The following is a 23,740-nucleotide window of genomic DNA, read 5'->3' on the forward strand; positions in this document are numbered from 1 at the left end:
TGTGCGGGATTCATTTGAAATATTCGCGTTTTATGATAGGCGCGACAACCAAAACACAGCCACATAACAAATCTGTGCTCAGTTCAGTTTCAGTTACAATGTGGCCAACTGAAGCGATTTAATTGAAGGATTAGCTGCACAACTGTTTTTATAATTAGTTAATAATTTATGCATTTATTGCTAGCTCAGCATAAATATAAATAAGCAAACAAAGCAAAAACTTTGAACTAATAAACTTTAATAAACTTTGTATAAATTAATAAACTTATAAGACTTTTCTTAGAATAAGTAACAGATTTACCACACAATTTAAAAAAAATTGTTAAAATATTTGACATAACTTTGAATTTGTTTTAAACCAAGTGCGCAACTAACTAAAAACTTTGCATTTATATTTGAGCTAAGCAATTAAATATTTATACAAATAACTTTGTATTCTCAATTTATTTGCGTTAATGTTTTGTTTGTTAATGTTCACTTTTAAATATATTTATTTTATTACCATTGCACACAGTTTAAACTTTTCGAAAGTTCTTTGATATTTTTCTATAAAAAATTCACAATTTCTGTTCGTTTTTGTTTTTGGGGATACACGTCCAGCTTCGGTCAGAGCACGCAGACAACTGTCTTTGGCATTGACTGCGTTCACTTTTTGCCATTCACATGTGAGCGCACGAAAATCACATCACACATACAACAAGAACGTTTCATACGCCTAGGAGGCTCCCACACGAAAAAAGAGTTAAGCAAAGCCCAAAGCGTCGGCACGAGCTAAAGTAACGGTAACGCCTCGTTCATATGCTTGCATGTATGTGTGTTTGTGTGTGTGTGTGTGTATGTGCGGTCGCGTGTATGTTTCGAACCGTTCAAACGTCACGAAGCGACTAATGCAAATGATGTCGGGCCGAAAAAACAGATATGCGAGCGCAAAAGGAAGCGGCAGCAGCAGCAGCGATGACAGCGTTAGCGGCAGCGCAGCAGCGCCACCCCCAACCCAAGCAGTCAACCCTCTACCCTTGCCCACCCACGTGCGCGCACACGTATGAGCGCTGAGCACAACAACAACAACAACAAATAACAAACAGCATGCAAAACACATGAGGATGCCAAGCTCGGCAAAACGTCGTCGACGGCAACGTCGACAGCGACAGCGACGCAGCTGCGTTTTTACTCCTTCGTCATATAAACTACTATATTTTTTGCCTTATCAGCAGCAGCAGCAGCAGCAACAACAACACACCGAAAAAATACTTATTATGTATATGTGTGTGTGTGTGAAATACATTTGCATACACATGCGTAGCAGCGCAGCCGAAGCAGCAAGCAGCAGCCGAACGTACGAGTTCGTAAACGAACGCACCCACACACACACACACACACACATACATACATGGCATGTGGAGCTTTACGCTCGTAAAGAGTAATAGCCACCACCAACAACAACAATAACAACAACAACAACAACCGGAGCGAAACTCACCCCCGCTGTGAGCTTCACCTAACATTTGGCTCACATGAAGTTTTTTTTTTTTACGCGCAGCAGTTGTCACACGTTGGCAGCGCCGTCGACGTCGCCAGCGCGTGAGTGTAACATTTTTCATAAAACGAGTGGGGCGACGCTGGCAGCGCTGCCGACGCTAACATATATCCTTTTTCGTGTGGAGCTTATGGAAAAGGAAAACTCAAAGGCAGCGAGTTGAGTTTGTTTGCCTTCCAGAAAGAGAGAGAGCGAGAGAGCGTAAGTGCTGTGCGAGCGAGTGCGCGCATAAGCAAGAGAGAGAGAGAGCGCAAGCAAGCAAGTGCGCAAGCATATGCACACACACACACACATACACATGCATGTAAAGCGTACGTGTGGCGCTCTGTCTGTCTGTCTGTAAACTCTTCTGCTTAGCAGCGACGCCAGCAGCGACGCCACGCTGCTGCTGTTGTTGTTGTTGTTGTTGTTGTTATTATTATTGGATACGAATGCTATTGCCAAAGCTTTTCCAGCTCTGTTGCTGTCTCTGTCGCATGTGCTCGCTGCGCTGCCTTAATATGTTATCTATGCCTCGCATGCGAGCTGCTTTTACATAAGCCACCCAAACACCCACCCACAGACACACACACACACACCCCCAACCACAGCTAAATAAAATCATATACACAACATATGTATGTATGTATGCATGTGCATATGTATGTCTCGCTCTGGCATGTGTGCGCAAGAGAAAATGCGAAAAAATATATAGAGTCGGAAAAATCCACCCCTAACCTCAGCAATTTTAGTAGCCAAAAAAAAAAGAAAAAAGAAAAAAGAAAAGCGATGGAAAATGACAAACATATGCACACACACACACACACACACACACACATGCATTAGGGGAGGGTTAGCGTGGGACATATGAGCACTTTTTGCAACATTTCGATTTGTTGGCAGAGTTGCGCTCACACACACAGCCACACACACACATACGCAATTGTATATAGCATACTTATATGCACATACGTATATAAACGCCCACATATGTGTATAGGCGGATTAGTTTGAGGTTAGCACATTGGTTGAGCGATATAGCTAAACCATATATATGTATGTGTGAAAAAAAAATGTTGCGTATTGGTTGCTAAGTTAGATATAAGCTATAGATAAAGATAATGCATTACTATATATTTTTTTTAGATTTTCCTACGCATTGTATCTGCTTATTACCAATTTTTTCTCTGCTATTTAAACTCAGCTTAAAGCCTAATTCAACTCTCGCTTGCTTTTGTCTATACCTTAAGTTTGGCTCACATTTTCATTAACTCTGTAGTTCTATATTTGATTGCCTTTAATTGTATTTTCTTTGCTTTTCTTTCTCTCTCTCTCGCTCTGTGCTATTTTTATAACTTTTTGCCGACTTTTGTTTGCTAGCGCTTTTTTCTCATTTTCATTTTAGCCGGCTCGCTCCTTTCCACCAACTTTCTACATTTGCATTTTATGATTTGTTTGCTTGCTAGCCGGCTGGCTTGGCTTGGCTTGGCTTGGCTGGCTGGCTGACTTTTCCACGTTTTTCGCCATAAATTTTAATTGTTTTTCTTCGATTTTTACTTTGCAGTCAGCCTTGCTCGCTGCTGAGAGCCTATGCCTAGCTGTCCTCCAAACTCTGCTGCTGCATTGTCGTTGTCGTTGTCTCAACTCACTGCAAGGCTTTTTGTTCTGCCAACTGAACTGCACTGAACTTGCTCTTGAGGCGCAAGTTTCTCGCTCTTGCCATTTTCTTTGTACTTTCTTTTTGTTGCAGTTGCGCTAAAGTTTTTTTCCTCTCGTATTTAATAAGTTGGATTTATATTTAATTTGATTTCGGTGCTGCTAGCAAGGCAATTGAATTTATTTGTCTAGAGATTGAACAGTTAAAAAATATAAATATTCAATTTATTACAAATGGGACAATATGAATAAATATTAAATCAATGCACTTTTGGTCTAAATGCTTCAAATATTTATTTTTTTATTTATTTTAATTGTAGCTCAGAATTCTATAGTACAATACTGTAGCTAGAGCAACTGAGGTCTTCAGGCTGGCATTAAATATATTATATATTTAAGTACTCAATAAATATTTTTAAAAATTTATTGAGATACATATTAAGACTACAATAAGTTGAGAAGAGTTTGTGAAAATAATTACATAATAAAACAAGTTGGATTTATATTTAATTTGATTTCGGTGCTGCTAGCAATATAATTGAATTTATTTGTCGAGAGACTTTGAACATTTATCATTTATTATAAAATAAACAAATATAAAATCAATGAATTGTTGGGCTAAATGCATTAAATACTTATTTTTTTTTTAATTGTAACTTGGAATTAATTCTATGAAAATACTGCAGCTAGAGCAACTGAAGCCTTCAGGCTGACATTAAATATATTTAAGTACTCAATAAATATTTTGAAAAATTTATTAAGACTACAATTGATTGAGAAGAGTTTATAAAAATTATTATAAAATAAAAGTAAGACAATTAAAATATGAAGTGAATATTTGTTTGCTGAAACTCTTGCGCATAACTCAAGGCTATCAAAGCAAGAATATAGAAAGTATATAAGATCAGCTTGACAGCTGTTTATATATATTTTTTATATACATATTGCAGCTATTATAATTGCCAATGTGTGCAATCAAGCAGGCTTAAGCTAACGAGACATGCCAGGCAGCCTGCATTGCCAATTGTCGCACAGGATCAATCAGTGTTCAATATATTAGAGCTGCAGCTAAAAAGGGTTGGGGGGGTTAGCTTAGGCTACGCATGCGCGCACGCTGATTATGCAAATGAGCTGCGTGTTGTGTTTCATATGCAAATCAGTTTTGAATTTTGAGTTGTGAGTTGTGCAGTTTACGCATTTTTTACACCTTGAATACAAAGCGGCGACAGTTGGTTGAATGTCCTGGGGTGCAGCAGCAGCAGCAGCAGCCTTTATGGCCAAATTATGCAAATGCAACTCGGTGAGCGTTGCACGCTTAGCGCGTGTGGCAAGCAAGCGAAGCGTATGTCTGGCTGCCACAACGGCTGCTGCGTCTCTGCTGCTTGCGCTGGAAAAGCGAATGGAAATTTTGTTGAATTTTCCCCGCTGCTCACGTGCGCATGTCCTGTGCAGCTTCAGTTGAAGCGCTGCTCCAAGTTTTTTTTGTTGCTGCTTCTCAATTTTACACGCTCGCGAAAATGAGCGCTGCTTGCCCGAGGGATTGGGTGAGTGCGCTCGCGCGCTCTCGCTCTAACGATAGCTGTACTGCTCTATGCTAAGCGTTGCTTATATGTGTGTGTGTGCGTGGGTGGAACTGGGGGCTGTAGGTGCGCTTGTATATGATGAAGGGTTTGCTGGGCTGCTTGACTTGCCAGAGATAATTATGAAATGCATGAACGTCGCTGTATATGACTTATATACGAGTTGAGCAGCGAAAGGATTGGGGCAGACACTGGCGCCGCCATAATGGGCAGCATTTACTAATTAAGAGCTCACAAGTTGCTCGTCTGAGCGTGCTGGAGAGCTTCTATTACGTCTTTTGGGCATCTTGTTGCAGCCGCTCTTAACCATAATGCGTTAGTTGGTGGGGAGTGGGGTGTGTGCTTCTTCGTTAGTAATGCATGTTAACGAGATATCAGGTGGCTATGTAAAGGATATATAGCCTTAAATTGCGCTTTGAGCTACTGCTGCTGATGAGCTGTGCCCCAACTCTTGCGAATTGAAGTGCTTAGAGCTTAGTCTAGGCGTCTTAACTCAATTAATAATTTGCATCAAGTGCTGCAGCGCTGCTTAAATTAATAATTAGTATAGTGCTTTATCAATTCTCTATAATAATTATTTGATATATAATGCTAAATTCATTTTGCTATTTAAATGCACAAAAATTAAATCATAGCAAATTACGCAAGCAGCGAATTATCAAATTTTTTCACAGACAGCAGCTCCGCACTCGCCCCGCGCTGCTCCACACCTGCTGTGGCTAGCACAAAAGTCTGGCCAAAAGTTGACAAGGCGCAGACAATGCAAAGCATAAAAAAAGGAAATTCTAGCAAAAAACAAAAGCTCATAAAAAAGCAAAGAAAAGAAAAGCGCGACGGCAAAAATCAATGCGCCACAAGTGTAAATATAACTTGACCAGCAGCAACTTGGCGTCAGCTGTGTGTGGCGCTTGCCACAATGGCCGGCCGCGTCCAGCTGTGTAACAGGCGCGCAGAAACTTGCAGCAAGTTGCCAGCGCACTGCGCAGACAAAAAAGCATAAAAAAATGCGAGAGAGCGAGAATGAAAACGCTGAAAAAATTAAATATGATTAAAAGAAAATAAAAAGAGAAAAAAATTGAGAAAAGCAGCAAAAAGAAAAAAGCGCGAACAAAGCGCACAACGAGGAAAATTTAAATAAAGCAGCGAAACTTTTGCTCAAGCAATACGCTGGGGAGCGGGCCAAGAGCCAACAAGTCAAAAGCAACAAGCTGTGGGGCAGCATGGAGGGTAGCAAAAGAGACAGCAGTTAAGCTGTGGAGGGGTAGGGGGTGTTGCAGCCAGGCGCGTAGCTGTTGCAACGCAGGCACGTAGCGCAGTTGGAGGCGCACAGCAGCAGCAGCAACACAAACTTTAGCCTACAAGCTGCTGGGGTTGAGGCGCTGCGCCTGACAGTGGACACCATAATTTTTTATGCCGCTTGTGCTTGGCGCGCGTCAGCTACAGACGCAGGTAACAAATAATAACAACAACAACAGCAAGCAGCAGCAGCAGCAAGTGTAACTGTAACTGTAACGCTGACAGCCATCAACGCCATTTTCATTTTAGCCAAACTGTTGACAGCAGCCAGCGCCGAGGCCACAAATTGAAAATGACAAAAACAGCAAACAAGCGACCCAAGACCAGGCGCTGCCCACTGACCAGGAGCGGATAATTGTGTAAGCAGCAAAGGACACAAAGTATAAAGTATAAAATATTCAATTGCAAGCCACAAATGTTCAAAATGCCTGAATTGCTATTTAAAATAAATATTAATATGTCAAACTCAAGCTCATTGATTTCGTACAACACGAATCTCAATTTATATTTAAAATAAATATTAATATTTAAAACTCAAGCTCAAGCTCATTAATTTCTTTTCAGACAAATCTTTTTAGTTGCCTTAGTAATCTTAGCAAAGATCTTAAGCTCAGCTTGGCCCCCAAATATAATCGACAGATCAAAGAAATTTTAGCACAGCGGCAACTGCCAGCCACAGCTAAAATAAAAACTGGCCAAGTAGACAGCGTTGTTAGTTAAGAGGGTTGCACAACTCATTAATGAAGATGGACACACAGACAGACAGCAAAACAATAAGACGTCGTTTTTTATATTTATAACTTGCCAGCTAATAAGAAGTAGCATGTCTTGGAAATTAATTGAAGCAAAGCTGCAGCACATTTGCTTAGACTCAGGAGCAACCACCAACTCAAGTGGTGGTGGTGGTAACGGCTGTCAAGCCAAAATGTCCACATATCTTTTGAGGGAAAAGCTAACAAGAAAATGCCAAACTTAGTGCCGAGTTATTTGTTTTTGTTGATTTTTTTATTTAAAATCAGCAGCCAGCACTGCTGCTATTGTCTTTTGAGCTCAAGTTTCAACTTAAGACAACAGCACAGGCAAACTGACAGCAAGCCCAATGGCCATGGCAACGGCTAAGGCCAGTTGCCTGCATAAGGACATAAACTACGTAGAGCGAGAGCGAAGCGAGTTGCTGAGCATAAGCACAAGTGGCATAGAAAAATGAACGCAAAAATGCTTTGGCAACAATATTAATGAATAAACCTTAACAAGCAAAAAGAAGAAATCAAAACGAGCAGAGAAATAAAATATATAAAGCATTGCTAGCAGTATATGGAGATGTCTGTAGCAACTTGTCATGCTGAGCTGTGAAAGACGCTTAAGAGTCGCATATACTTTTATCATAAAAGTTTAGCTGAGTCTTTTATATAAATTTCTAATTACATTTAATAGTAATTGTAATAATGTAATAGCACCGACCCGATATGCCCAATTATAAATAAAGACAACTTGTCTTGTTGATTACTTTCATTCGAATGTTCTTTATTATTTTAACAAAAGCGTTAAATCAAACAAATCAAAACCAAATAAAGTTTCTTAGAAAATTGAGTTGAGCATATTGTAGGCTTCAATATTTGAATTTAATTATAAAAATGTGCAATAAATATGTATTTTAAATTAAAATGCAATAATTTCTATATCAAAATATATGAATAATTTTTATAATAGTAAAAGGTCGAAAAAGTGACCAGCAGCTTGAGAAAATATTAAATATTGCAATATAGTAAGTATTCTGTAATATCTTGCAGCTATATCTATACATTATGCATATATTTTTTAAGACGTAAGCATCTCTCCTACTTTCATATAAATTTCTAATTACATTTAACAGCAAAATTAAATAAGACAAATCAAAAGCAAATAAAGTTCCTCAGAAAATTGAGTAGAGCATTCAATATATGCATCAATATTTTAATTTAATTATAAAAATGTGCAATAAATATGTATTTTAAATTAAAATTAAATATACAACTATTTCTAAATCATAATATATTTTTTTTCTTCTCTATTTTATTCACAAACTGTTTGTTTAAGCAATAAGTAAATTGTATAATGAATATTAAATTAAGAGAAATTATATATAACATCTTTTCAGTTTGCTGGATTTATCAATCGGCGAGATCGAGACTGTAGTATCTGTTCAGTCTTCTTACTATTAAACTGTTGCCTTCTAGACTAATGGCCAAATTATTTTTGAATTATTTTTATACAAAAATCAAATCCAAATAAGTGCCTAGTAGCTTGAGTAAAAATTAAATATTGTTTCTATAGTAAGTATTATAAATATCTTGCGCCTATAGCTATACATTATGCATATATTTTTTAAGACTTAAGCATCTCTCATAAGCTTGTGCTGCTTTATTTTAAAGTTGGCGCTTATTTGAGACTGTGGACTGGCAAACTAATGGGGGTGAAAGGGCTACTTGTAAGTTTCTCTCTCGTAATCAGTCGCCTAATGGACTGGCACAGCAAACAAACTTCCTGCGCCGACCAAATAATGTGCGTCTTATTGTTGCCCAGTCGCCACCCACTGACAACTCATTAAAATTCGACTGTCGACTGTCGACTGTGTAGCGTCGTCGTCGTTGTTGTTGTAGCAAAAGTGAAAGTCCTGCAAAGTGCCTACCAAGACCCTAAAAATTTCACTCCCACACCCACTCCCTACCCTTGGCTGTCAAAACAATTGGCGGGGCTAGAGGGTTAAAGGCAAGTTGCGTGGGCGCTAAGCTCAGTCTACAACGCATTTTCCTTACAGTTTTTCACAAGCAGCGACTTACCGTTACACACACACACACACACACACACATGCATATTTAGCTTGTGCTTTGTCGTGGTTCGTCGCAACTTCTTCTTCGTTGTCATCTATCTCATTCGCGCGTGTGTGCAAAAGTTTTTCCACGCGCTGTTGTTGTTTTTCTTTATTTTTTACTGCTTGTTTGCCACCCACACGAAAACTTTGTCGTTGTTGCTGCCAAGCACAAGCTTTATATATGTAAGTGCTGTATATATGTGTGTTATATACATATACATATAAGAGTTATGCATATATTGCCTGCCCCCTAGCTTAAGCGCTTCCCAATTGGAACACACACAGAAACTATTTGCAGGCAAAGCGTGAAGGAATTTTGTATAACAACTAAAAGCAGCGAGCTGTTAGTTAGTGAGGCAGTGAAATAAGAGCTAGCTAGCTATAGATGGATATATAGATGGAGCTTTAGATATAAATATAGCTAATCAATGCTGTAAATAAATTAAAAGCAGCTTTAACGCTTTGGCAGCAGCTGATTAGGTTTAGTTATAGAGAATTGTATAAACTATATAAACTATATATACATATGCATATAAAATAGCTATATATGTATATACTATAAACTATATTAATATAGTATGATAGTTATGATTGAAATATTATAGTGAAAAAGAGTTTTATGTGATTTATATTTGACTAACAAAAGACTCTTATCTTGATAGATGTGTGTCTAAAAAAAGAGTCGTATATAATATATATGACTAAAAAAGAGTCGTAAATGCTAGAAAAACGACTTATAAAAGGCTCTTCAAGAAGAGTTGTGGTTAGGGTATTTTTTTCTCATTTCTGATTAGAAAATGAGCTCGATTATGTTTATTTTGATCAGCCAGAGGGATAGAAAAAGACTTAAAACTGTTCAGAAATTTCATAAAATGCTGGCAGGGTAGTGTTAGTTATATACCTCAACACAAAACTTAGTTAAGCTCATGCTGAATTGCATATTGCGCACATGACGTATGCGCAATTTCGTAATCAGCAATTAGATAAAGCCCAAACTAGGCCAAAAATGTTACTTGACCTTACTTAATATGAAAAAAATAGTTAAAAATTAAATAAAATTAAATTATAAATACAACAGAAATTGCGAAATTCAAATTTATTTATATTTATTATATGCGCATGTTCAGTTACGACTTAGCGTTGATTGATTTGCCGCAATCAGTCAATTAGTTCAATAAATAAATGATTCGCACACTAATTGCTGTAACAGTAAAAAAGCGCAATGAACCAGAGCAAAAGAAATTTATCTTATCGGCTTTACAACTTATGCGCCAAGGTATAAATAAGCGCGACTTGGCCTAGAGAGCTGCAGTCTTAACATTAAAAATGAAAGTATTAATTGTGATATGTGCGCTGCTAAGCTGCGCTGCTGCCGCCAGCATAAGCGAGCAGCTGCAAGCGGAGTGGGCTGCTTATAAGCAGAACTTTGGCAAGGCGTACACAACTCAGGCGGAGGAGCAGCAGCGTATGCTCAACTATGCCCAGAACAAGCTCAAGGTGCAGGCGCACAACAAACGTTATGCAGCGGGCAAGGAGCGCTATGAGCTGGGCATGAATCAGTTTAGTGATCTGAGCTATGAGGAGTTCTCGCTGCGCATGCTGCAAAGCAATGATGGGAACGATGCTGCCGCACGCAGCGTTGATGAAATTTATACGCCTGTATACAAAGATAATCCACGCAACTTTGACTATCGTCAGCAGGGCATTGAAACGCCAGTTAAAAATCAACTAAGCTGCGGCAGCTGCTATTGCTTTAGTGCTGTGGGCGCTGTCGAGGCTGCACATCAGCTCAAGACTGGTGAGCGCATCTCGCTGTCCGAGCAGAATCTACTGGACTGCACCAGCGCGCCGCCTTATGACAATCTGGGCTGCCGCGGCGGCTGGAAGGAATATGGTCTGGACTTTGTCATCGCACGTGGCATCAACACTGAGGCCGCTTATCCTTATGAGAATGAGCTGAAGCCTTGCAGATTCAATCCCCATGCAGTTGCTGCCAATCTGACGAGCTACAAATTTATACAGCGTCACAATGAGGCGGCCATGCTGCAAGCGCTGGTGGACGAAGGACCTTTGCTTGTGTCAGTGTGGGTTACAGATCTTTTCCAGAGCTACAGAAATGGCATCTTCTTCGATTCCACTTGCAATCTGGGCAAGACCAATCATGCGGTGTTGCTAGTGGGCTATGGCACTGATCCCAATGGTGTTGCCTTCTGGGTTATAAAGAATTCCTGGGGCTACTTCTGGGGCGAACAGGGCTATATACGCATGGCGCGTAATCAGAACAGTATGTGCGAAATTGCACGCACAGCCATCACTGTGAAGATCTAAGTAATACTCACAAATATTTAAAGGTAATAAAGGTATATATATATATAAAAAAAAACTGATAATATAATAAATGTATGTCCACAAATAAATTGTTGGAAATATTAAATAATAAATTCATGGAAAGCATTAACTTTATTTTTCGTCAGTTAAAGTATAAGACCGTTGTACTCCTTTTTTCAACAGAGTCTACAAATGCAGTAAATCATATAATAAGTTGAATACGCACAAAGTGCTACAGATTACATATCAGACTTTATATCAGCGCTATATCAAAGTTTATCTTAGAGGCAGGTCTGCCAATAATCAAAGCAATAATTAGTTTGATAAAAGAAATTTAAATGTTGTATAATCATTATAGAGTATTTTATAATTTATTGCAAAGCATCTTAGCTGGCTTAACAACAAATATTAAACAAAAAAAAAAAGATGGTTAAAATATTTTTTTTTTATATATATATATTTATTTAATGTCAACTATGAACAGTTGACTATAATAGAAAAAGATGCAATAAAATATTTAAGTATTTAAAATTATGTTTTTTTTTTAAATTTGATAAATCTATAGATTGGAAGTGTTAAACAGACCCAAAATTCGTTGCAAGGTCTGGGTTAGTGTTAATTATTAATAGTTAATCAGAGGCCTCGGTGTTGATAACCGAATAAAGTTTGTTGTAATGTTTTGTTCACATTTAAGAATGAATTAATCAGAAGAAGAGCAGCTTGGCCCAACTTTAAATACACATGTATTTGAATCATAGTTGCTATGCTTAAATTTAGAAAGCTGTAGCAACTTTTCACTGCAAATTTTTGAGCTTGTGGTCATTCACACACAGCGCTCGGACTCGACCCAATCATTATCTTTACAGTTAGACCACATGCAGCTGATTCAAATGTGAACAGCAGCAACAATTACACATACAAAAGGAAAATCTACTGCTCTTTTCACACAATTCAATGCGTTTTTCACACGCTTAAATTATAATTTCAGTTATGGTGGGTGCTTAACTTACATACGTAAGTTTGGGCCAGTTTGGACTTGATCACATGAGCATATAGAAGAGAGCGAGACTACAAAACTGTCTGTGGGGTAAGGCTAATTTAAATTCTTTTTTATTTTGGGTTTTTCTTGCGGCGCTTTAAGAAAGTTGAGCAAGCCGTGACTTGTTTCACTGCCTCATTAACTTTCGCACGTAGTGTAGAGCGACGTTCTGTAAGATAAAAATCGATTCGCGCGGTCGTCGGCCCAAGACCGAGCGACTGGTCAACTGTCCAACAACTTTCCTCCAACTTAACCTTTATTGTCCAAAAGTTGTTCTTATAACGAGTGCGCGCACTGACTTTTTTCTTGCACTTTTTGCTGTGTCTTGGCGGCGGCGTCGGCGGCGGCAGACAAATTTTTTAGGAAAATAAAAAAATTTACATTTCTTGGCCGCCTTTAAGTTGGTCATTCGACGCGCAGTTTTCTTTTCTTTTATTTTTTTTTGGTCTATGCTTTGGTCTTCTGCTTTAAGCGATGCTTATCTTTTGTCATAATATGCGCTGGGAATCACCTTAACTGATATTATCGCAGGCGCCTCAGGTGTAGCTGCGTCTCGCTCTCTTACGATTTGTGGTGGTTGCAACTGGGTCTGGTCTGGGGCTCTAACTGTCCAGCTACTGTTATACGATTATTGTTATATATCATTTACGGCCATCGGCAGCAGCTCAAGTGTCACTTCCGCTAAACATAATTAAGATTTGATAAATTTGCAGAAAACATTTGCAGATAGTTTTGTTTTGCATTCAAAAGAAATTAGTGAAATGAGATCTAAGGCTATAGCAACAAGTTTGTTAATCAACTCAACTAATTTGAGCCAAAGTTTTAATTGCTTCAATTAGAAAATGCAATTAAACTTATCAAAGCTGCTAAATAAGTTTACAGTACTATAAATACAAACTTGGCGACTACTCTACTGTTTGCTTAGCAAATTAAGCAACAATTTAGTTGGGCCTTAAAGTAAATATTAAATACTAATCACAGTATTTATGCGCAATATTTGATAAATGCCAAGCGAACAATTTCGTTGGCCAAGGCGATTGCGCTTGGTTTTTATGCCAAGGCTAAGGCGCAGAGTTGGCGGCCACACCCAAGCGCCACACACACACACACACACACATGTGTGTGTGGCATGCAACAATGAACAAAGAAGAATCTCTAGGCGTAGCGTCTCTTATCGTATGTTGGCATAAATTTAAATAAATATAAATATTTATTTATAGCAAATGGCTTTATTGTTTGCAATCAACGCCAACTTATTGATTTTGCCAGTTCGACCAACCGACCAACCGACCGACCAGCCAGCTGCATGCCACAGGCAGGCAGTTTCTATTAGTTGCAAGCTACTGAGGCTTGGCATTGTCTTTGCCTTTTGTTGCATTGTTCGATTGACCCACTCTGTGGGCCCAATGGCCCAAGGATATGTTGTGCCCACATGCGCGTAGCTCTCAATTTGTCAAGAGCGCATCAAAAAATTATCGCGATGCCAGTCGGCAGTTGCATTGTCTAGACTTGTGACTGAGCTGCGTCTAAATAGTGGATTATCCTAGCGCCAGGATTAGCATTGCAGGCCAGACAATGCACGAAATCAAATAAACATTAGAGCGCAGGCGAAAAATCCTTTTGCCAGCAAAAAGTTAAGATTAACATCGTCTGCTCTCGCTGCTATTAGTGACCACAAGACAGTGGGCGTACTAAGCCTGCTACATGCCACAAATTAGGTCAGCACTGCTGCCTACGTAGGCGTGGCTACTGTAGGAAGTGCTACTGTTGCTGCTACGGCGGCTGCTGCGATTTCGGAAGCGCCGGATAATCATCAAAATTAGCCAAGAGATCTGTGATTAAGCAGCGCGTCGTGTCTGAGACTCAAAACTCGTGATTGACTGTTGCCTGTTGTTGCTGTTGCTGTTGCAGCGATAGGCATCGACTGCTGGCGCTACGCTTTTAATGAGCGCGTAGAACAGTTGCCAAGCCATCAAGCTGCTTAAGCTAACAATGCACACAGTTCATTATCGAAATGCAATATTTACCTAGCATTGATTGCAGGTTGCGGCCAAAGGGATTATTACAAACTGATCGGGCAGTTGTGTTGTGGGAAATAAATGCAACAAGTCAAGCATAAATTAAAACTATAGAAATGCCTAGAACAAAGATTGGAAACAAGCTGCAGCAAAATATTTAGGCCCTAATTAAATTTATAAAATCTGCACATAAATAAAATCTAGGCCAGACAAAAGAGTTGCAGGCAATAGTAGCCAGTTCGCTATAATAAGTGGGCATATAATATCAGTTTATAAATAAAATGAATAACATAAGATGCTTAGATTTGTTACAAATCATTTTTTAATTTTTTGAGAATTATTTAAAATTTATAAATATTTTTCATTTATAAAAGCCAATAGTAGTCAGTAATCTATAATAAGTGGGCATATAACTTCGGTTTATAAATAAATGAATAAGATAAGATGCTTAGATTTGTTATAAATTATTTTAGAATTTTTTGAGAATTATTTAAAATTTATAAATATTTTTCATTTATGCAAAAGAGTTGCAGGCAATAGTAGTCAGTTCTCTATAATAAGTGCGCATATAATTTCGGTTTATAAATAAATTTACAACATAAAATGTTTAGACTTTGTTATAAATTATTTTTGAATTTTTTGAGAATTATTTAAAAGATTTATATATCTTCTTTTGGCTAGTTAAACTCTTTGTACTTTTTTATATTTAAATCAATTTATAAGAATTTAAAAAACGTACATATATTTAATTAAATTGAATCATTAAGTACAAATTGTGTTTCGTAGAATTGATATAAATTATTTTTGAATTTTTTCAGAATTATTTAAAAGCTATAAATATTTTTCTTTTATATACATAAATAAAATCTAGCGCATACAAAAGAGTTGAAGGCAATTGTAGCCAGTACTATATAATAATTGGGCAAACCACACCCCAAACCACTCCCTCACATCCCTCACACCCATCGATAGAAATAATCGATATATAATATATCGATCGATATATAATAATTAACGACTTTCTCAAGAAAGCCAAACTAGAAAGATTACTATGATAACCAGTCAATAAATGACAAGCAAATAAACAGAAATAAATGGAAACATATATGTTAAGCTAAAATATAAATAAGCAAATATGTAAATAAGTAGAATAAGTCACCCAACACTAATTAAATCCTCACATTCCTAGCCGAAAGCCCCAGTAGCTAAGGCTGCTTCCCCTGAAGCTTAAGTTTTAACTTTAAGCCAATATATATATACATATATGGGCATATAATATCAATGAGATTATAAAAATTAAATAAACAATATAAGTTGCTTAATGAAATGTTAAGATTTGTTATAAATTATACTTGAACTTTGCAGAATCATTTAAAAGTTTTATAATTTTGTTTTTGTCTATTAAGACATTTTCTTCTATTTAAATCAATTTATAAGTATATAAAAGATGTATATATTTAATTAAATTAAATCATTAAGTACGAATTGCGTTACTTTGCTTTGCTTTTTCTATTTACATTTAATGCCAATTGAATAACAAACAGCTTCAAGGCCTTTGCTAGTCACCAACTCCAACTGCAGCCCACAACGAATGTCAATTCTAATTTTCAACTGCTTTCACTACAACATAAACTTATGCACACCCCTTGGTACCACCCAGCAAACGCCCAAAGCTATAGCAAAAAAATGTATAAAATATATTGAAATATATCTATATCTGCATCGAAGTCGGCTTGCAATTGCCGTTGCCATCTGCAACTCCCAGGCGAGTTGGCTACTGTTTTAGTTTTTCTGCCAAGCGCAAGACTGAGAGAAAGAGAGATAGAGAGATACAGTGTCTGCATAGCAAAGCGACCACCACCATAGCACTATCAACATGCCTGTCATATCCTTTTGCATATCCTTGGGGCTACAGTCGAACATGGCTTGGCTTTTATTGCTTCATTTCGTTTGGCGATTTGTTTTTGATTTCTACAGTTTGATAACCTTTTTGTGTGTGGCGACTTTTTGCATTGCGCTCGACTCTCGACTCTCGACTGTTGCTGCTGCTGTTGTTGTTGTTGTTGCTGCTTTTTGTTAGTTTTTGTTATTAGTAATTGTTGCAAATTCCCTGTGGCTATGCATGCTTGCATATCTAGCTGTGGCGGCTGCCTTTTTGTCCATTCGCATTGTGTTCACAACTTGCTGCTGCCGTCGCTGCTGCTGCTGCCTGAAAACTCTGATTCGACCTTATTTCGAGAGTTTGCTCTTCGACATTTGCCCATGCTCTGCTACCCCCGTAACCGGTTTAAGCCCAAAAACTTCTGCTGCATATGCCAGGCCGCAAAAACTTGTGCAAATAACTATGACAATTTGTTTTGGGGCAAGCTCTAAATGAATTTATGCAAAACGAAATTGATAAAGTCAAGTTAGAGTGCAAGTGTTAATGCTTTAAATTGCATAAATTTAAATACTAAAAAATGCTTTAATTAAGCTATAATAATGCTGCTTTATTTTGGTGCTTAACCTTCGAGTCTTAAAAGTGAAATCAAACAAACTGTTGATTATTATAGAAATGTCCATGACAACTGCTGCCAACTGCGCTGCATTGCGTGCTGTGCATATTTTAAATAAAATCCACGCCACCACCCACCACCCCCCACTGCCAACAACAACAAGTGCAATGTCAGCTTAAGACAGAAGTCAAAGGCAAAGTTAAAGTTGCAAGTTCTGCTCGCTCTGCATCTAATTGAACTTACCTTCAACTTAAAGTTGCATAAATATTCACAGTGGTGAGTTGAACTTGTGCATTGGCAGCTAAGCGGGAGACTTTTGTTGTTTAATTTTTTTTCGTATGCAATTAAAGTTGCATTAAAAAATATTTAAAAAATTATTATTTTGTTTTGCCATGTGAATTTATGTAAATTTTACAATTTTTGCATATAAATTATTAATTTTCACACACAAAGACACATTTATATATATTTTTTTGCATTAAACAAATTATTAAATGATAAATGCAAAGCAGGCAACAATGTAACTAATTTGCAACAATCGCGTGCGCTTTTTTTTTTTTAACTTTTAATGATATAAAATTTTTAGTGCACTTGTTTATGAGCTGCTAAATCGAACTTGAATATAGCTTTGATATATATATAATGTTTAGCAGGCCGACGGCGCGTGCATATACGATATTCGTTACGATATTGCGCACAGCACTTTGAAATTTTTAGTTGCGCCTGCGCGTCTGTTGAGCTTCGCGTTTGAACAGCAACTAAAAGTTGCAGCCAGCGCTTGAGTCGCGCTTGTGGCTTAAAAGTTTTTTGAGCGCTTTGGCCGCTCGCTGGTTGGCTACAAAGACTAGTTCACTTCTTTTTTATAGCTGGTTTGTCCAGTTAACTGGCCACACTTGAATGTGTGTGTGTCTCTCACTCTTGCGCTCTCTTTATCTTTCGCTGGTAGCCGTTAGCATTTGTCGGCTTGACTAATTGGATAACGTTATTCCAGTTGGCGCTTGAGCAATTAGTTTTCGTTCTAATTGGTCAGAAATTATTATAACCGACATTTGCCTTGTGCAACGATCGTCAACACTGAAAACGGGTTTTTGCTGCTCTGCTCGTCTGATTGGTTTGGCCAGCGATATTAGCCAAAGCTCTAGCGGGCTATGCTAATTAGTTAAAGCAATGAAGCGCTAAGGTTAATATTTGTTTTGGTTTTCAGCACTTAGGGCCATTTTAATTTAATGCAGTTCAGGGTGCATGCAAATCAAACAATTGAATTGTTCAAATGTGTGTTATTCTATGTAAATTTTTAATTGCAAGCTTGCTATAAAAAAATTACTTATACGCACTAGTGATCAAATCAAAAGCGTTGAGACTTGTTCTTATATGAGCGTTGAAATTTAATAAAATGAATGAAAATGCAGTTGATACGATTTCAATGCTTTTTTTATTTTTAGCATTAAAAAAATTATTAAAAAATTTAAATTGGCAGGCAAATGAAATAAAAGTAGCTAAGCTTATTCAATAAAATTTAAAATATTTATGAGCGCGCAGAATATAAGCAGCAACACAGCAGGCGCAACAGCAGCAGCAGTTGCAATAGCAATAACAAATACAACAGCAACAGTTGCAGTTGCTTCCGCAGCAGCAACACGCGGGGGTATTTAAAGACAAGAAACAGCAACAACAACAACAAGCTGGCAAATAAATCGTGATCACATGGTCAAGAGGGCCAACAACTGTATGTGTGTGTGTGTGTGGGGTCTGCTTGTGTAGGTGGAGTTGAAGCTGCGACTAAACGCTCAACTCCTTTTTTTTTTTTGTTAACTCCTGAAGCAATAAATGTTGCGCTTGTCGAGCTGATAAAGCCACACAAAGCGAAGTGATCTACTAACAGGCACGCCACAACAACAACAACAACAACAACAACAACAAGATCATGTTTGTGTTTGTCGTGTCATACGAAAGAGAAAAATTGTACAACGAGGCAGCCTCGCCTAGCTGCAACTACTACTCTAGTTGCTTGCCACAAAACCGATCGCATACTCAACAGCAACAGCCACAGCAACAACAACAACAACACGCTTTGTTTCGTGTGCATCCTTTTGCTTGCAGACACCGACGTCGTCGTGGTGGGGCATTCAAATTTTTGGCGCTTGAATTTGTTGCAAGTTCAGAGTTGAAGCAGCAACGGGGCGTCGTCAGCAGCAGCAGCAGCAACAACAACAACAAATGCATGTTGTCCAAATCGAAATCAAGATCAAAGTACTCACACAGTCTTTAAGACTTGCCAGATCAAAATCAGCGACGTCATCGGCCACGGCTGCACGTAACAAATGTGGCAAGCTGCATGTGTGTGTGTGTGTGTGTGTGATCGTGACGCACAATGTATTATGCTCATGTAGGCTACACTTTTACCTACCTGCAAAACAATTTGATTCTAATTGTGCGCTACGCTGGTCAACGAGCTAATGTTGTTGCTGTTGCTGTGATGATTGCTATTGTTGTTGCTCAAGATTCACAGCAGCAACAGCAACAGCAACTAGACTAGTTTGCCCTTTGCTTGGCATTTGGCTGCATATCAGTTCCAATCGCTGTAACTTAGTGTTAGATGCAATGGAAGTAGTTGGAGTTAGTAAAAAAAAATAGCCTGAAAAATTAAAAAATTACAGCAGTAAAGTAGAAAAATATGCAAGATATTTAGCAATTTATTTGTAAGAATAATTGTTTTTAAAATGTAAAATTTGTAATAAATATATTCACTATTAAGTCAATAAATTAGAAATTAAATTGGAATTATTTTTAAGCAAGCAGAGCGTCAATTTAAAACTGCTCAAGCTTATTTAAGACAAAGCAAACATAAAGTATATTTGAATATTAGTATTAAAGTTAGCAAAAACTCTTTAGATTTTGAAATTTGTATTTTGAAAATTGTAGTAAAACAATTCACTATTAAGTCAAATTCACTATACGTACTTAAAACAGAAATTTATTTAAAAGAAAATAGCTGAAATAAATTTTATTTTTTTTTATTTTATTTATTTTCAAGCTCATATATTAATAAAATATGTTCTTAAATTATTCAAATAACTTAGACATTTAAGCTTAACAGAGTTTAAAAGAAAATAGCTGAAATAAAATGTATCCAAGAACAGAGCTAAATTTAAAAGTGCTTAAGTTTATTTATGGGCACAATTAAGACAAAACAAACAACTTAAATTATAGTTAAATATTAATTGAAGTTAGCATAAACTCCTAAAACTCCTGAAACTTCATTGAGTTCACTTTAGAAACCAACTGTGCGCTCTTGAATTCTTTCTGCTATGCCAAACTTAGCACTGATTGCTTGCATAGCATAATTGCCTAAATAGCCTGACACACATACCAGAGCGCAAAAGCTAAATCAAAGTTAATTCAACTCTTTGCTTAACTGTGAACTTTTGGATTTGCCGCATGTTGCACGCGTGATTAGCGACTTAAGCGCAACATCAAACATATGCTGGAGATACGAATCCAGATCAAAGCTACAGATCAAATCAAGCAGCAGCAGCAGCAGGCAAGACAGACTCTCAGCAAACAACAGACGCGCACGATGCCCCCAAAACGCGCAGCGTAAACAACAGCGAAGCAGCAGACACCTCGAGCTTGTGGCAAGTCTTTTGGTTGGACGGGGCACACAGCATGTGAGCGCCTCTTGGCTTGCTACAAATTGTTTCAAGTGTGAAGATCAATTTCATGGCACATTACTGGCCAACACTCCCCGCTCAACTCAAGTCGCCACTCATCGTGTATCAACTGCGCTGGGGACTTTCAACTCTTTGCCCATTTGCATGAATTTGAATACAATTGACGAATTGTAGTTCAGTTATTTGTCTGTTTTATAATGTTTCTATTATACTACAATTGGGGGCAAATCTCAATTTATTGTGTGCACAGTGTGAGAAATTTTGTTGCCTCTCTCACTCTCTTTGTGTGAACGAAGCGTGAAGCGCTGTTAAGTTTAGGCCACAAGCATTGGCGTGTTTGCTATTGATCCATCAATTTAGTTATCGCCACAGTCGAACTGAACTTTAGCTGCAGTAATTAGTTGCCCACAAATGTCACACAGGAAAGTTCATTCCACTCATAATCTTTAGCCGATAATTTATTGTTACAACACTAAATGCTGACCGAGAGCATTGAGCCTAATCAGATTGACCCACTAAACTAGTCTGGGCCAGCAGCAGCCGCAGCAAGTCCCGTCAACATTATTATTTGGCTTGTTAACTTGTCTGCACGAAATGACATTTTACAGCTAAATTTGCTGTCTCTGGACCTAAAGATTTCTCAACGTACTGCGCCAGCTTCGGTCTAACGATGCCGATGTCGAAGATGCTGCCCGGCCAGCAGTTTCGCAAGCAGCTCAACTCCCGCTTCTGTCTGCACTCACTCCAGACTCTAACGAGCTCACCCAGTCACTCACTCATTCACTCATTCACTCTGCGCCTAAGTAAATGTTTGGCCCAAAATCAAATGCTACACGAACTAAATCATAGCCACATCAAAAGTGTTGCATTTTCCGCGGCCCAAAACAAGATAGAAATATATGCAACACGACTGCTGCCCCAAATGGCAAGCAAATCAGAGGCTCATTAGTAAATTAGCACTATCAAAAACTGGAGTAGCCATAACTCTGCATAATAATAAGCGTGACAGGCATTTAAGTTAGGCCTAAGTCGCTACACTTGTGTAGAGAACAATATTTAAGTAATTGGTGTAGCTAAAAGTAGTTAAAAATTGTAAAATAAATAAAGAAATAAAATATATAATTTATATAAATAATCGCAACAACATAAGAGACTTTATGAAGTTAAACAACAAATTAAAAATTACAAAAAAATCAGCCTGCGCGCCTTTGTTGCTCTGGCTATGCCAATTGTACTATAAAATTTAATTCTAGGCTTATAAATAAATAACTAAATAAATTTATATATAATTCTTGGTTTTTTTGTAAACGAGAAAGTTTAGTTTTCAAGCTCTAAAAGTATTCAAACTTTTAATAATAATCTACAAATATTCATATTACGTATACGTAGTAGGCTGTTAAGCTTGACTGCTTCAGTCAATAATAAACTAGCATTGACTCAAACTAAATTACAACATAATTTTCAAGCTCATACTATATTAATAGAATATATTTCCTTATTATTTATATTACTCATACGTACTACAAAAATTTAAGCTTAACAGAGTGTACAAGAAAATAACTGAAATAAAATTTATTTTTTTATTTTATTTAACTAAATTGCAACATAATTTTAAAGCTCATATATTAATGAGATATACTCTCTAATTATTTATATTACTTATACGTACTTAAAACAGAAAGAAAATATCTGAAATAAATTATTTTATTTTATTTAACTAAATTACAATATAAATTTCAAGCTCATATATTAATAAGATATATGCTCAAATTATTCATATTACTTATACGTACAACGTACATTTAAGCTTAATAGAGTTTAAAAGAAAATAGCTGAAATAATATTTTAATTTGTATATAAATTTAATAAATAAATGTTTGTTTAAAAATTATAATTCTGCTACTATTATCACACTAATGTGCCATAAATTTGTAGCGCATTTGAATGAATGGCACACGAACACCTTAGCTAATGGCAGAGCAAACGAAGGAAAAAAATATATCGGCAAACTCATAAATTAAATATTTGGCCAATAACATGGCATGGGAGCATAGCGCAAATACTTGCAGTTTATGCCTAGAAGCTAAAATAAAATTTGCAAAAAAAAGGTTTAGCTGATCAATCGCCGTCGAGCGTTGGCCACGTTTATGCTTAGTTCAAAAGCAACTTTAACTTAATGTTGTTGTTGTTAAGCTAATATGAGCGCTATTGCTTAATATGCTGCGCATATAATTTATAAGTTTTCTAAGCTAAACTGTAATCATTTAATTGAATTTAAACAAAAGTTTGACTAAACCTTCACTTTCAGCCTGTAGCTTGGCTTGAAAAATGTAAGAAATTAATTTGCGCAAAATGCCAGCGCTGATTGATACGCGACTGCGTCAACAGCAGCAAAGACTTAAACGCAGTTGAAGTTGGGGCATTATCAATTAGGCTGTGCCATTGATACGTATGAAAAATCACAGCGCATCACTCAGACCGAAGCCAAGTGAGCGCGTCAAGACAAGTTAGCGTAGATAATCAGCTGAAGCGCGCTATTGACATTTAGCGAAGGGAGTGAGCAGGCAGCCAAGCCAGGCTAAGTGCTAGCGACAGGCGCAGGTGTAATGACAGTCCCAGCAAATGGCTGCGCATAAATATTCAGCGTATTGGCCGGAAAAGGATTGGGCGCTTATATTCATTTAAAAAGGCTTAGGCAGCAAGCGTTAAGCTTAAACTGCAAACTGAACTTAAAGTTGTTACTCCTGTGGCTTGCTTAAAGCGACTTTAAGCGCAACTATGTCCAGCCGCTCGGACTAGTCTGTGCGTACTCTCCCAATATATCATCATAAATCCCTACAAGAAAATCAACTATTGTGTCGAGGGGGGGGGGGGCACAGCGAGTGAGAGCTGCTAGCAGATCGCAGGTTTTTAACCCTTTCACTATGTATAAGACACACACAGATAACGGCTAAAAAAAAAGCACTCAACACAAATCACTCATACGCTACGTTTACAATTCACTCATACGCTCGCTCGCTCTCTCGCTCTCACGACTGCGCGCCGCGTCGCTGCTCACCAATACTGCGACAAGCGCTTTGAGCGCTTTTGGCGCACAGACAGCGCGTCGTCAGTTGGTTTATAGCTTTCCAGCCGAGCGTTTCTTTTTTATACATTTTTGGGCACTGGAAGCAGCAACTTGTAGGGAGTGTTTACAGTTTTGGGTTTTGCAGTTTGCTGGGCGGCGGGTTGGCGGAGTTTTCCGTCGGCTGGCATATTTTGTTAAGGATTTCGTTTCCTTTTACAAATGC

General features: G+C 37.6%; 1 protein-coding gene across 1 annotated transcript; it reads left to right on the forward strand.

Moving 5' to 3' along the window:
* The first annotated feature begins 10,225 nt into the window (after nt 1-10,225).
* On the forward strand, nt 10,226-11,255 carry LOC108595775 (zingipain-2-like). Its single transcript, XM_017981067.1, has one exon. It carries the CDS (start codon nt 10,226-10,228, stop codon nt 11,225-11,227), a length of 1,002 nt encoding a protein of 333 aa, XP_017836556.1. The 3' UTR covers nt 11,228-11,255.
* The last annotated feature ends 12,485 nt before the right edge of the window (nt 11,256-23,740 follow it).

This window comes from Drosophila busckii, chromosome 2R (genome assembly GCF_011750605.1).
Source record: "Drosophila busckii strain San Diego stock center, stock number 13000-0081.31 chromosome 2R, ASM1175060v1, whole genome shotgun sequence".
Lineage (NCBI taxonomy): Eukaryota > Metazoa > Arthropoda > Insecta > Diptera > Drosophilidae > Drosophila > Drosophila busckii.